At 35.4% G+C, this 15690-nt stretch overlaps 1 protein-coding gene across 2 annotated transcripts in view; it reads left to right on the top strand.

The window, feature by feature from the left end:
- KNDC1 (kinase non-catalytic C-lobe domain containing 1) overlaps window positions 1-15690 on the top strand; it is an 80774-nt gene that overhangs the window by 19734 nt on the left and 45350 nt on the right. For both annotated transcript variants that reach the window (XR_012650138.1, XM_075026135.1), the window contains exons 4-6: window positions 6189-6335; window positions 8480-8597; window positions 8957-9978. Coding sequence is in view for 1 of the 2 variants with exons in the window: in XM_075026135.1 (XP_074882236.1) it covers window positions 6189-6335; window positions 8480-8597; window positions 8957-9978 (1287 nt within the window). In the remaining variant the exon portion in view is untranslated. The remainder of the gene's footprint in view (window positions 1-6188; window positions 6336-8479; window positions 8598-8956; window positions 9979-15690) is intronic.

Here is a 15690-nt window from a genome sequence, read left to right as displayed (position 1 = left end):
AGGAAAGTATTAAAAATAATAGGGCTGTTTCCCATTCATTTTGTTGCTGAAGAACATTACCCTCTCACTTTCTTTTCCAAACAAAAATAGTGTATTTTAGAGTGACTACATTGAAAAAAGACAGAAGTAAATATTAAATGTTTTCTCCCAATAGTAATTTTCTCAAGCATTAGCTTGAATTGGTTTATAAAACTTTGAATTTTATAACAACACTGAAGCTTTCATTTATGGAACCTTTAAATGCTTTGAATTGTGAAAGGGTGGAAATACCTACATATGTGCAGCAATCTCAATAAAAAAAAGAAAAAACTGCAAGGTAAAATAAGGGTCAGATATGAATGTCAAAACCAAGAATTGTCTTACACTATTCCCATAGCTTATCATTTAGTCAGAAATATTTTACAGGAAGTATTAGTTCTATTGTGGTCTGTCTTTTACAGTTCTGCTGAAGACCTACATTTCTGAATACAAAATGTAAATGGTCATTATTCGTAATTGCAATATGCTAAATGCTTATGCAGTCACTATTCAAAAGCTCTTTTGTCAGCTTTTTTCTGTAGTGTTTGTCTGCAAGTATGAGTTCCTACAGAAGCTTAGTTTTTTAGCCCTGCCGAGCAGTAATACAACAGAGCCTCTGTCACACTCTGTGTGTAGGCTTGGAGCTTTTACTTCCTCTCCTGATCTTTTGATTTGCAGATTTTAAATCCAGAGCAGATCATTACTGTTCTCTGATTTCACTTCCTATAGTGTTAAATGGTCATAAAATGGCATGCAGCAAGCCCAGTAACTTTTTATTGGAACTGACAGAAACCTTTTTGAATGTATTTCACTCATAATATAAAATTTTAACATGATGGCAGAAGCTGTCCTCTCCCTTGGTAAGTGCTTCCAGTACTTAGCCTGAACATTTTAAAAATATGTAGTATCTTCACCTTTTGAATTTTTATCTGTTTTTCTTTTTTTTTTTTTTTCACTTTTGAGTCTTGTTATGTTTTTGTGTCTTGGAAACCACTCTAGTATTAGAACTTATCTTGATTTGAAGCTACTCGTATGATTATGACCTTCACATTTTTCTCTGAAATTCGTGAGCTCCCTTAGCCTGTTGCTGAAAGGAAAATTTTCAGGACTTCAAATCATACTTGTGACTTTTCTCAAACATCTTTTCTTCATGTTGCCATTTTGATTTTTAAAGGGCACATTATTTCCGTGATGGCCTTCCTAGTGATGCATACAATTATGATTTTACCTACAATTCTTGTTACATTTGCGAACTTCTGTCTAAGAGTAGGTCTACGCTCTAAGACCAAATCTGGAGATCAGTTTCCTGATGGGACTTTCTCACCTTCCCCCTTACTTTTTAAAGCTGATACCATAGTGCAGTCTTACCAGCAGGGTCTGTGTATTTTTTGTAACAAGTTACATTTAGTCTTTAACTTAAGAGTCTCTTTAGGAATTGTGAAGAGGTTGTTTTGTTGTTGGTTTTTTCTTTTGGATCTTTCTTGAAATGCATGCTATTTGTCAGCTATTAATATTATTATCCTGTAATGCAACAGTTCCTATAACGCATAAACTATTCTCCTTAGCTAGAATTACAACAGGTGAGGTTTTTTTCAGAAACAAAGGAAAAATCTTCACTGGAAAAAAACCCTCTTAATTTTTCAAGAACATTCCTAACTGCCAATACAGTATCAATTTTTGCTTGTCTTGCAGGAGAAGGAAAGCTGTTTGCTGTCCCTTCCTATTAGTTACTTTCCTTGCAACACACTAACCCCCCCCCAGCTTAATTGTGAGATTGTTTTCACTGAGAGCAGTCCCTTCTAGTGAGCAGTACATATTTTATACTTATGAATTTGCTTTATTTATTGCATTTACCATCTTGCTCTCCTTTCCCAGAAAGTGAAATTTTCTTCCTAAGCCTAAATAACGTATTAAGTAGAAGCAAATTCGATGCATAAACTTGAGGAGCACGCCACCTAGTGGATGATCACAATCTCATTTTCTCATTGCTCCCGTTCAGCTAGAAGACTTAAGGTTACATTGGATTACTTTACATATTAACCATGTTTACTGCTAGCTCAGGAAATTAATTAAATAGTAGGATTTTCTTTCCCCTTTTTCTTGTGGGGTTGGCGGTGGTGGTGTTTGGAGAGCTGGGAGAGGGGAAAGGTAAAACGGGGATTTACATTAAAGAAAGTTTCAAGTTGGAAAAGATGTTGAAGTTCCCAATAAATGTTTTAACATAGAAATCAATTACAAACTATGTTGATTGAAATGGCCATCTTCAAAACTAGTTTTCCTGGATGTCAGAGGAAAGAAAGTACCTCAACAGAACAATTTTCTGTGTGGGGGACAAAAAAAAAATCTTTTTTCATTCAGTATCAGACTGGCCTTTCCCTTGTACAAGAAAAGATGCAGTGAACGCCTTTAAAACAGGACAGCAAAATGGAGGCAGTGGAAGCCTGTCTGCTTGCACCTCAGGCATTTGTGCTTTTAAAGGCAGACTAGGGGATATGTGTTACATTCCACTGTGAACAGAAATTATTAATTGGAAGAAGTGGGATGAGGTAATATGTTGCTCTGCCCTCCCTGTTCTTATGTCCTATAATGTCCACATGCAACCTTATATGGATGAATAAGATTTGTCAGAAGGCAATTTTTTTGTTCCCTCAAAGTTAAGTTCCCCATCTTTCTGTCCCGCTTTTGGAGTTGGCATTTGAGTTGTATATAATGAGATTATATCCAAATATGCTTTCTTATTATTCTGTATTATAAGAAATACTTTATTTCTTATAAATTTCTTACTGAGGGAAGACTAGATAAAGCCTTGTTTCTTCTTATGCACTGGGTATTTGGAGTAGACACTACATTCTGTAGATGAAATCAGATGCTGAGGAATCACACACATCTTTTGGAGATGCTTAAATGTACAGGTAATGTCCAAATGATAAAATAGCCTTGAAAGTGATGCCTGTAGACACATGTAAGATACCACTTCTGAACTGAACAAAAAGAGGAGGCGGCAGGAACAAGCATCTTTTCCATCCCTATTCTAGTTCACTGAGTTTCCCTGAAGTATTCTGTTTACTAAATGCCAAACAGCGTAAAAGAAATGTGTCAAGTAAGTTGACAATTTGAGGTAAACTGCTTTTAATTCTTACTTCATGACTACAGCCTGCCTCTTGATGTGAGTTGTTAGGGACATGCCAAGTGTTATAACATTATCTGTTTTTGCAGGCTGAGTCTTAGTTGCTTTTCTCTTTCTTTCCTCCCCCCGCCGCCCCCCCCCCCCAAGAATGAATAAGTAGATTAATTTTTTTTTGCTGCTGCTGCCTTTGTTAACCTTAGCATTTCTATAAATAGAACACTATACTGAATAAATAGATGTGCAAGATTTGCTGATAGAGTACAAATGTAATGTGTTGCTTACTTTGCCACATGATATAAAAGCACATAAGCAATATAGTATCTTTAAAGTATCATCAGTGAAGCTTGGTGTCGGTTATATAGTGGATGTTAGAGTCTAAAGGCAAATTTTCCTAATAAAGCAATTCTTCTACCCATTCCTGATGTTAGGAGTGGTATAGGGAAGCAGAAATTGGTTATTCTGTTTGGAAGTACCTTCTGAATTCAAAGGTGTCCCCACAGTATATGGCATTATTTCATCTGGTATTCTGACATTGCTTGGTCTGCATAGTGTACATCCGTAACATGATTTTTTCCTTCACTTCTTAGAGAATTGGTTAATTTCTTTCTTTAAGAGTCATTTTATGGAACAGAGGTGATGTCACTTGCTGCAGATCATATCAAATGCATAACTTACTAAAATTGACTATATTAAACTTCCACAGTACAATATTACATTTATACAAAAAGCTCTTTAAATAGAGCTGTATTATATTTTTAAGAATTTGTCTTTGTTTCCTTGTTCTTTTTTAACTTTATGTTCAGTTTTCTGTAATGCTGTCCATTGAGAAATGCAAAATTACATAGCTCACTGAAACCGAGTATTTAATATCAAAGTAAAGGAATAAGTTGTACACTCTATACTTCCTCTTCACTGTTCAAAAGCTTATGAAACAGTCTGCAGAAAAAACCCTAAACTTAAAACGATCTTAATAAATTCTTGGATGTTGGGGAAGGAGTTTTGGTTAAATTTTTTCCACAGATTGAACTATACTAGAGTGTAAATCTAGATTGATTGATTTTTCTCCAGGCAGGTACATTTTCAGGCCTTCAGTCTTGGGCAGGCTTAGAAAGGTGTTAATTTATACCTAGTTAGTTTTATAGCAAGTTAACTTGTGCGGACTGTAAGACCATCATCCTCAAAACATTTATTAATAGGAGTTGTACTTCCTTTGTGAGTATTTCTATTAGTCCAGGGTGGAGTTCCTTTGCTGCGGCTGAAATAAGTATGGGTGAAGGTAGTGGTAACTTCAGGAAGTATGAAGCAATAACTGTCTTCCCATGACCTTGTTAGTGGGTTATTTGCTCAGGCTTCATAGTTTCATGTCCTTTTGCCAATATAGTCTTGTTTTATCTTTAAAAATAAAAAAATCTGTCAACAGTGTATTTCAGTAGGGCTACTGACACTAAGTGGTTTATAGTAGCTTAATGTGGTGAAGGGGAGGCAGGGGTAAGGGGGGAAGTAAACCTTACTCTTTTAATAGATGAATGGCATTCATTCTTCTGCTAAATCAAAATAAAAATCATACCAACTCCAGTCTGAATTCCTCTGAGATTCTCAAAAAAAACCCAGGAGTCTTCAGTTACCTCTTCTGCTTAATGGTGAAGTTGTAGAGTAGTGAAGAACTTGAGACTGAAATTACTGCTTTGCAGTAATTGCTTTTCTTTTTAGATCAGATGTCATATATGTTGTTTTTCTGACCTTTCCCCTAATCTCAATGTGTCCCAAGGGTAAATCAAGGCTTTAGGTCCAGCATTCAGCACTAGTTTATGCTTTCTTGGTTTGGGGGGGCCATGGAGGATGGGGAAGAAGTGGGACTGCCCAAGTGACATGCTCACACACACAGCACTTTAAGGTGGTGTTGCACTCCCCTTCATGGAGGTGCCCTGCATCACTAGAAAGTAAATTAATATACCTACCTGCAGAACAGATAACCTCCCCTTCATAAAACTTAGAGACAGTAATACACCTTAAAGAGAAAATAGGGAAGAAAGTTGCTTTTGACCTTAGAGTCAGTTGTCCTTCTAGGGTGAAAAATAGTAAAGCATATAGCAAATGCATTAGTATAACCAGATTTAATGTACAAATCTGGTCATTCTTTTATTTATGTATGTATTTGTAAACCTGAGAGAGCAGTGTTCAGTACACTTGAATTCCTGGCTGTACTGCATCACCATTGAAATGTTTACACAAACTTGTACTTATGATCTTGGTTATAAATTTTACTGAACTGTGTTCTCTGAATGGAACATTAAAATACAGGCCATCATGGGTAAATTACCGTTACTATTAAAGCAGATCTGAAAATGTCTTTCTCTCTCTCTTTTTTTTTTTTTTTTTTTTTTTTTTTAGAAGCAGAAAACTTCTAAAATTAAGAGGTAGCTGTGTTGTATGGCAAATCCAATGCATTAACACTAGATTTAAGGAAGTTGTTGGCTCACCTCCGCTTTTATTGGAGGTCATCACAAGGTTGTGGATTTTAAGAGAAGCAGAGGTGGCAAACGTGGAGCATTTCTTAAAATTCTTTCATAAGAGTCTTCAGAGACAAGTGATATTATGCTGTATTGTTGCTGTTTGCTTTCTTTATGCTTGATAGCACTTATAAGTCAGACTAATTTTTTTTCCCCTGCTAAGACAAATGCCACTGCAATCTTCCAGCATGCTTCTAACTTAAATATTTGCACACACACAGGGGGATGAGTTTTATATTTAACTGTAGCTGATGAACAATTGTAGTACTGATTATTCGTGAGGAAGAAAAAAGGTTCTAGCTGGACCACACAGGGTTATTGCTTTTTGTTTGCAACAAACATATTCCCTAAAGCAGGACTGAAGCCCGTTTTGTTACTCCTGTTTAAATTAAACCACCCTTCCAGTAAACTGTTACCTTGTAAGTTAAAAATGAAAACAATGTAAGCTCGATCCCTTCTGATCTCAGAGCTTTTTTGGCAGGAGAGAGAGAATTGCTAACATATTTAATGCCTTTTTTTTAAACTTCATGCAGGCACACATCTATTCTTTGGGTGCAACGTTGAAAGCAGCAATAGAATATATAGTAGAACCTGAGACAGAATCAGAATTTGGGCAAGATCTGCGTACTCTGCTGGAACAAATGCAAGAAGAAAATCCTGAAAATAGGCCAGATATTGAGGTAAAACAGCCCTACATAGTTTTCAGTTTTTCATGTTTTTCTGTTTTTAAAAAAGTGACAAAAATATTTCTGTATGTGTGCTCATTAATAAAGAGATGGTCTTTATATGAAATATGGTCAGATTTTGCAAGAAAGCTGAGGTTTTCCTAGACTCAGCAGAAATTCTTCTTTCTAATCTAATGGTGATACAGCCTGAAAAGCAGATGTAGATATTTTACAGTGATTCAATTTTTAAGAAGGTTGGGTGAATGCACTTGTGGATCTAAATTTTCTCACTAACTGTTTCTTCCCATTTAATATTGAGTTTACAGAGAGAGGGTCGTTAGAAGTAAGAGCACAGGCATTATGCTGTGAAATTTGCATGGTGCCTCAAATGATGTTTGGATTGCATTTAAGAAGGGGATGGAGGTAGCCACACCGCAGGAAACCTCTGTTCCTTGGCATGTTCAAAGCAGTGTTGTTCAAAGCATTACTACTAACTAGTTCTTCTGTAAATACATAAATGTTTAATAGTATTTGATTAGACATCTTAATTGGTTTTGTATTTTATTCCACTTAGCCTCTTATTTTACCTTTAGTTTTTAGAAAGAATTTGAAGATATATAGGATTTTTCAAGAAGATGTTTTCAAAGAATTTACATTCTAAATATTGCTTACCTAATACAGTGTTATTTGACATTAATGTGTGAAAGTTTAGCTTTAATGCATTGTTTTTGCAGACTTTCAGACTGTAGCCAGAGAATAACAGTTGTCCAAATGTGACTTTTCTTGGATTCAGTTCTACTTCAGAATAGTGCTATCTACTTTTCTGTTCCTTTTTTTTTTTCTCTGAGCGGATAGCATAAATTCTAAGTGGTATAGCACCTATAAGCAATACTTTGCAGAGAGTCCTGCAACAGAAGAATGAATAGATTCATTTTTATGAAGCAAATAGTATTGGCTCCCTGGTTGAGGACTGCCCAGGCAGGAGACCGTTCCTGACATAGAACCTGTTTAATCAACTCCTGTATTTCTATTTGTTTACTTTGGAGCATAGTTGGGAAAGGGATTGTATAGCACTCCCTATCATCTCCAATTGGTCTGTAGTCCTCGGAAGCTTTGGTGACTACTTACATCAGGCCAAAAACAGAGTGGGTCAAGGCTGGTCTGGGTTAATACATGAAGGTTGCTTTGTGACTCTGTTCTCTTTTCCATTCTTTTTCCACTGGGCCATTCATGGGTAAAAGGGAGTGAGGGGAGCTATACGGGGGGAAAACCCATAGACTTTTCTAGGCATTTCACTAGACTCCAGCACAGCTTGATACCTGTCTCACCTTTTCCTGTCCTTCCTCAATCTGATATGTGAACCAACAGCTGATTTCTTCCTTCCACTCACAACAGCAGAAGAGCAGCTGAGCAGGTTAATGGGAAAGTAACAGCAGCTCCTCAGAGCAGTATGAGGTCTCATCAGTGTTTATCTAGGAACAGTTACTGAGGAAACAGTAGGATGCATTTGGAAAGGCAGCTCTCTTCTACTTCCCATCCAAAGTGACAGGTTTTTACATGTGTGAATGTCTGTAGTTAATCATATGTGACACCAATGCTAATGCCATCAAACGATGCTCAAGCTACAGATAAGAGATATGTAATACTGTTTCTTCTTGTGATCTGATAATGATTGCTTTCTCTAATTGGGAATAGTGCTTTCTAGATATTTGTATTTTGCATTTTTTAAAAGATTCAGGATGTACTTTTATTGTAATTCCAGTAATAAAAACATTCATCATCCTGCCTATGTCACTCAATTCAAGTGAATCACTGGCTGTTTAAAAAATAATCTATGCTTTAGCTTTTTTATGTTTTCAGTATGTTATTCATAAAAGGTAACATTTAAGATTATTAATTTTTATCAGTTGTTCTTAGTGTTCTAACTGTAGGCTAGAACTTGAACTGTATTAAATAATTTCATGATAGCCCATGGTAAAAATGAGAAATTAATTCAACCACATAATAGAAACACATGGTATAATGAACAGTGCAAGAAAGACCTTCAATGTAGCATCATATAAATTCAGATGTACTGTGTGAGTTAACATGATTCACTTTAGTAAAAATTCACAATTCTATTCATTATTAAATAAGTATTTAACACTAATTTTCTCTAGAGCATTTTGTCATTATGTGAAGAAAAACTGAAGATTGCTTCATCAAGTAGTATTTGTCGAAGCCTGTCTGCTGTTGGAAGAAGGGTTCTTTCAATTGAATCATTTGGTGCTTCTCAAGGTAACCTTAAAATGTATTTAGCCTAGAACTTTATATTGCATGACATATCTAATGATTTTTAAAATGCTGTGTTTGTGTACTTTCCTGTTATAGGTTCCTTTCTAGATATCAAAAAAGTTATTATTAAATATTTGTAGATTGGAGGTGGGGAGCAGGGGACATACAACTCTTAATGAACATAATTAATATATTTAGAATGTCTTTTATGATTAAAAGTGACTTGTCCAGAAATAATTAATTTGTGTAACGTACTGAAGATACATAACAGCAGTGGTAGGAAAAAGCAATATAAAGATTTACTAGGAAAGTTTAGAAGGTTTAAATACATATTTAATATAAGCATCTGTTTTTGCATCTAGATGTCTGTGATAACATGTGGAAGGGAAGAATGTGTCAGAGAAGTTTGGGATCTAAATTATATTCAAATGAGAAAAACAACATAGCAGATGATTCGTCTGCAGTGGAAGATGTGACAGCTGCCTGTCATAAGGACTCTTCTATAGTTACTATGGTGACTGGCAGAGAAAGTGGTTTGAAGGAAATGCAAATTGATCTGGATAATGAGAGAACTCAACATTCTCAACCTGCAACTCAAGCTAAAAAGAGCAAAGAAGACGACATACATGCAGCGTATACTGACAGTTTTGCTAGTGTTGCTTTGGATATAAAATCATGTGTTATTGACCTGGAGAGAGATGGCATTTTTAAGAAAGGTTCTTTGAGAAAAATTAAAACCTTTCCAAAGCTACCACTTGAACCTGCAGATACAAATAACTTTTTTACTTCTGTAACCAACAGTGGACCACTAGCTAGGAAAAATTACTTGCTAACACAAGAGTCACTACCTCTAGACAATAATAATGAGGTTGCTTTTTCAAAGGGAAATCTTAATTCATTTGCTATTAGTAGTCCACCAAAAATAGAACCAAAGAATCACCAGGTTAATGATCTTCATTTAGAAGCTCCATGTGTATGCACACAGGTGTCTGGCATGAATCTAGAAGAACATATGTCACTTATTAATGGTAAAAAGATAGGTTTTGCTTCATCTGATCATAAAGAAGACTGTTCTGATGCTACCTCTGAAATGCCAAATACAGCTGGTATACTAAAAGGCCCAAATCAATCAATTGCTGGAGCAAAAATGCTAGACAATTACATGGCGTTGGAAGACTCTTCTGAAACTTTTCAAGGGTCAAATGAAAATTCTTTACCACATTTTAACAAGATGGCTTCAGTGTTAACGACAAAACCCAGTGGGAACAGATACGGATCAAACCTAATTAGGTCTCCAGAATTAAGCAACGGTGCAATGAGCGCAAACAATAATGAAGATAATCTTTGTGGAGGCAGAGGGTCAGAAATCAAAAGTAATGAGCAGGTAGTAAAAATAAAGTCTTCATTATATAGTTGCTGTAGTCACTTATGTGGAGATGAAATGACTTAAATACTGTGTGATTTCTCCCCCCCTTGTCCCCTCTAGCATCCTGGAAAATCGAATTTTGCTAGTCTGCACACTTTAAGAGTTAATATTGGAAATTGGTGATCCTTTTTTCCTCTTTAAAAGTAAAGTGCTACAGTGAAATTTATGCTATTGCAAAATCGACTTTTTTTTTTTTTTTTTACAAATGGAGTATACTCGCTAGTGTGCTAGAGCAGTATACTTAATAGTTGATTCATTTGTAAGAGAACATTACCAAAGCATATGTAGATTTTTAACTCTTTGTGTTACTGTCAACGCATAAAGTTCACTACCTTGCAGTGGGCCTCCCAGGTGCTTATGAAAATTGCAGAGTACCTGACTGTAAACCTGACCTCATTGAAATCAATGGCAATATCCCATCTGCTTCAGGAGGTGAAAAGACTCCACTTTTTTTAATCTACATGTACATTTAAGTTTTCGAAAATTGTACATATGCTGTATCTGTTCTGTGTTCTTAAATTACCACCTCTGTGTTTGTTATGTATACTTCATGATAGAATTCAAATATGTGCACAATATGATGTTGTTGTCTCAAGCATTTCATCCTTATACATAGACAAATAAGAAGAGGGAGGGAGAGTTGATAATTAGTCTACTAGAACTTGTTGATAGTTGTAGTGTGGTCTCTGCTCAAATTACATATTCTCAGGGTGGACAAGTTTGGTCTCTAACTAGATGGTTTTCTCTTGTCCCACACTCAAAGAGATGTAAACAATCCATGTGATAAGAGAGCTGCTGGGTAAAAATGCAGGATGGTTGATGATTCTCCAGCCTTGCTCTGTGAGTTGATAAAAATGAGCAGCACAAACTTCACACATTTCCAGAAATTATGCTTAGGTGAAGGTGTTGGGTTTTTTCCCTTACTTGTCTACTGACAACTCAGCCTTGTTCTCCTTGCCTAATAGCCAGTCTTCCAGCCATCCCATGCAGTGTTATGGATAGGGTTATGTTCAGTCTGCATCCATCCTTCTTTTCACCTTGCCCGAACACCTCCACTGGAGTAGTAACATATGACTGTCAAGTATGTAAATTGCCTTTGGTTCATCATAGCTAAAAAATTAATGTAACATTGAAGATTCTGCTCTAACTGCTTTTTTTCCTTTCCTGTCTCTCCTCCCCTCAATAGCATGTGTGCTTATTAAATTCATAGTGCAGGAGGATAGTAAATATGGATAAGTACCACATGGCATGGTTTTGCTCTCTGAGGGAGTTACTTACTGTATGCATATTGAGTCCTCTATTTAGTTTTTAAATCCTGCAGGTGCATTCTTCAGACTCTGGGAAAAGATCCATTTATTGTAGACACATGATTCCCCCAACACCATCCCCCTTCCTGCTCTGGACTATGCAACCTTCATATTCAGAAGAGAGTGGAAAGTAATAATCAGATTTATAATCATTCCGAAGTCTTCTGCTTTTGCTGTGTCATTTGTTACTCTGGATTTACATGAACCTGCTTCATTTGGTAGATGTACTTGTATTTCTAGCAAGGATCACAGCAATTTCAGTCACTGACTTCTTGTGAGAAAGCTTGTTAGCATACGGAAATCTAGATATGTCTTAGTATTCAAGCAGCAGAAACAACTGTCTTTCATCATATGTGCAAATCTCTTTTTTTTCTGAATGGAGTTTTTATTTTTTTATGCTAAACTGTATAAACCTAGGAATTAATTTACATGTTTATTTGTCATGGAGAGGATGGCTAAGATAAGGCTGTCAGACCACTGTAAAACTGCTGCAGCTGGTTTGTTGGGTTTTTTGGTTTGGGTTTTTTTTTGTTGTTGGGTTTTAGGAGGTTTTTTTCATTCCAAGAAATAAAGGTAGCACACTTCAGTCATTTGCCTTGAGGTGGAAGTGGACTTACTTAAGCCTCCATGTTAACTAGAGAGGTGTGGTGAATAAGCTGCCATCACTTATGAATAAATTGAGTGTAGTGATAAGGGTTCTTCTTTAAGGAGGAAAAAAAATCTGTTCAAATAAGACCTATATTCTGTCCTTACTGGATTACTGGGACAACAGTTTAAGTCTGGGTACATGAAGATACTTTAAAGAAAATAATTGTCCTCAGAATTATAGTTTCCCAAAATTGTTGCACAATTTAAAAGTTGTAATGAATGTCCTGTTTGTTTTTCCTGCAGCAGCACTTGAGATTGGCACACAGAAATGTAAACCAAAATATGTTTTCACATTATTCTGCCATTCTTCTGAAATCCTCTTTTTCTTCAAATATTTCATCATCAATTTAAATGAAGTGTTCTTTCAGCCTGAACAGAATTTTATTCTCCTAAGTAGGCTCTTAGTAGAAGTGAGGTTATCCTGCTCCCACTGAATTCACAGGACAATCACAGTGATTTAGAAAAGGTAGCTATTATTCCAGTTACCGTAATAAGCAGTGTTATAATACATATAAGCTAAAATGAAGACAGCAGGGTGGTGGTTGTCTATGAAACCAGAGTTTTATAGCTGTGTTTTCAGTAGAAGAAAGGTTTGATAGACTCATGCTCTATATTCTTTTTTTAATAATCAATTCCAGCAAATGTTCAGGTTCTGCCACATAAAAATATTATGTTCTTTAGAGAAGTCATAAATGGGTCTTAAAAAAAAAAAAAGAAAAAAAACCCAAACAAACAAAACAACAAAAAAGCAAAACCCCCCAAAACTTCTTTGATTATTTAGCTGTTGTAGGGAGAAAAAAAGCATTTAAATATATCAACATCTGTTAGCAACACCTAAGTTTTTGAAATGGCTGTCTCTTCTATAAAATGCTGAGCTTCTAGCCTGTTTTCTGACGGAAAGTCATTCATTTTCAGCAGTTATTAAACTATATGGCGGACTCTATCATAAATCTTTGGGGGGAGGTAGTGTTTTCAGCTTCTTTTTCTTCTTTTGGAAAACAGATTTTATTCCTCAGGCTTCTAAAACAACAGTTTCTGCCTCTGTCTTAACCTCCTGACAATTGCAAAAATAAAGCCATACTGTGCTATCCCTTCTGTGAAAAAGTTACAACTGATGTCTGTCTTTAAAGTTCCCTTTCATTTCTCTGTCCCAGAATTTTACTGAATATCTAAAAATGTTTGATTTTTTTTCCTTTTTTTTTTTTTTTTTTAAGAGGCCAAAACTTGAGTCAGAGTTTGTTCATTTACTGCAAAGGCACAAAAAGTGTGAAGCCCCAATTAATGTGATTTCTATCTTCTGGGCTAAATAGAAAACACCTTAGAAGATTTACAGTGCTGCTCTTTCACTAGTTTTCTATAACAGATAAGTATGATTGCAGCAAATAGAGCTTTTAGAATAGTATTTCTAGCATCTCTTTAAATATTTCTTGTTCTTCAGAGAAATTGCAATACCAGTCCCATCCGGTTGAAGATCAACCTTGTCTACTCTGGAGAACAGACAGTTTTTCTTGCCTGTCAATACTTCTCCAGTGGACAATATTTTTCTAATACTCCAACACTGCTTCTTAATGTTGTGTGCTTTACTGCTAGTAAGCATTACTAAAAAATACTTGCTTGCTTTTGTCTGGCTACTGCAATGTATCTTGTGAGGGTTTTCCTAGTAATTTTTATAGTTTTGCATGCCATAAATAAATATTTTTCACTTCAAGTTTGAGTGGGGATCTTTTATTTCTCTAACCAATTTCATTCCAATCAGGTGTGTCTCATCTCTAACGCTTTTAAATGTTTTCTCTGTGATACAAATGCTATGGCCTTTACATGGGAAGGGCTAACGGGAACCTGGCATACACACATTTGTTTTCTGTTGTTCATTCATACCCAGTCAAGCATGAAGAAATGAAAAGCCACATAGCTAGAGAATGACACCTGAACACTGGGGAAATAACACTGGAAGGAAAGAAAAGTTGTCAATTCCCAGAATAGTACTTATTAGGAAAAGAATAAAGACAATCTTGATTGCTTTGGCTGTTTAAAATATGCCAGCATTATGTTCATAAAATATAGTACACTGGCATAGTCTTGAATGCTTTACTAAAAGTTTGGTTTTACAGTTCTGGTACTGGCAATGAAATAAAAGATCTGTTAAGTATTCTTTGCAGCACTGAAGAAAAAACATCACTTTTTCAACAAGTGAGGTTTAAAATGCAGTATTTTTGGCATAAAACAAAATGTCACCAGTATGTAGCTATAGGCAATAATCAGTCATGTGGCTTTTTCATATTTTCTGTCAAAATTTCTGTGCTGTGAAAAATATTTTCTTATTTTAAAGACTGATTATATGATTTCTGTTATGAAAAGGTCTGGTTTAGAACATGAAGAAAAAATTTCAGGAAGAGGCACTGGATTATAATTTTGTTTGGTGCAATTTTACTGGTGATAATATACTAATAAATGTTTTGTATCAGTATTAAAATAATTCTTTAAATGAAGTGGACTCAAGGCCTTATGGGTGCTGAACAGTTGTCTTGAGCTTGCTTTGCTAAAATGTCTGAAGAGATAGTTAAGTAACAATGCATGCTACAGGAAGTTTGACTAAAAAATTTTAATCATATGTTTTCTAGCACTTCAGATTTTTTTTTCTTGGTGGTTGAGTGGGGCTTTTTGAAGTTGTAGGAAATAGTAATAGCCATGAATCAGAGACTTAAGTGTTAGAAAAAAACCCAAAACAACCAAATGTGAGACACATGCCTAAATAAGGGATTTTTACACTTAAATGTTTACCAAAACATAAACAGGTTCAGTGGAATTTGAATGTGCATTGTGTTAAATACATTTGAGGTATCTAATGTTAAACACCTTAAAGGTGAGGTATGAGTTGCATTGCATTAAATACCTTTATTTAAGTTTTGAGGCTTAAATAAAAATTGCCTCAATCTTAGGTTGAGAAGTGTATTATTTTTCCTTTGGAAACTATTTTAACCAGACTGCATGTGTTTTTCATCACAGATGTAAATGTGTGATGAAACATGTCTTATTGTATACCTGGACTATATCAGATAACTTCTACAAGTTGTTAGAAGGATAAGTCCCAGCAGGTCTGAACCCTCAGTCTTCAGATGAAGTCTTCTAGAATTCTCTCTTTCTGGTGTAGGAAGGTGAGCATTTGGAATAATTAGAACACTAGAAAAATAAACTTCTTGGGTTGTTTTTTTTATTTTCAGGAATAAAAAGTAATCTTTTGATATGGTCAAGGTGGGGAGAGACTTCAATTATAGTAAGAGACAATAGCAATGCAGTTTGTTATTAGTATCACAGAGAACTATCATATGAATACTAGCTAGCAATATTAATATTTGAAGTTTAATCTTTCTTTAGGATGCTTGCCAGAGAGAAACAGTGAGGGTATACATTTAAATAAAGTTCATCAACCTGTAACCAGACTGCATCCTTTTTTTTCCTGACTCAGGTTAATTTGGCCATCCTGCGGATGGCAGTGATTCTCACTTCTGCTGAGATTTGCTTTTCCTACATCCTTGTTTCTTCTGAAACAGAATTTATTTCTGGTGCCTTTTCATCCTCTATTTTGTTATCTATCATTGACACTTTCTTCTTTCTTATCATAAACTTTTGCTGCTGCTCTTAGGGTTTATTCCTACTTTCCTGCTGTGCTTAAGTTTCTTTCTGTCATTTCTTTCTTCCTCTAGAGAGCTTGGAT

The sequence above is a fragment of the Buteo buteo genome, chromosome 4 (genome assembly GCF_964188355.1).
Source record: "Buteo buteo chromosome 4, bButBut1.hap1.1, whole genome shotgun sequence".
Lineage (NCBI taxonomy): Eukaryota > Metazoa > Chordata > Aves > Accipitriformes > Accipitridae > Buteo > Buteo buteo.
Note: the sequence above shows the minus strand (reverse complement) of the source record. Positions and strands in the feature narration are given on the sequence as shown.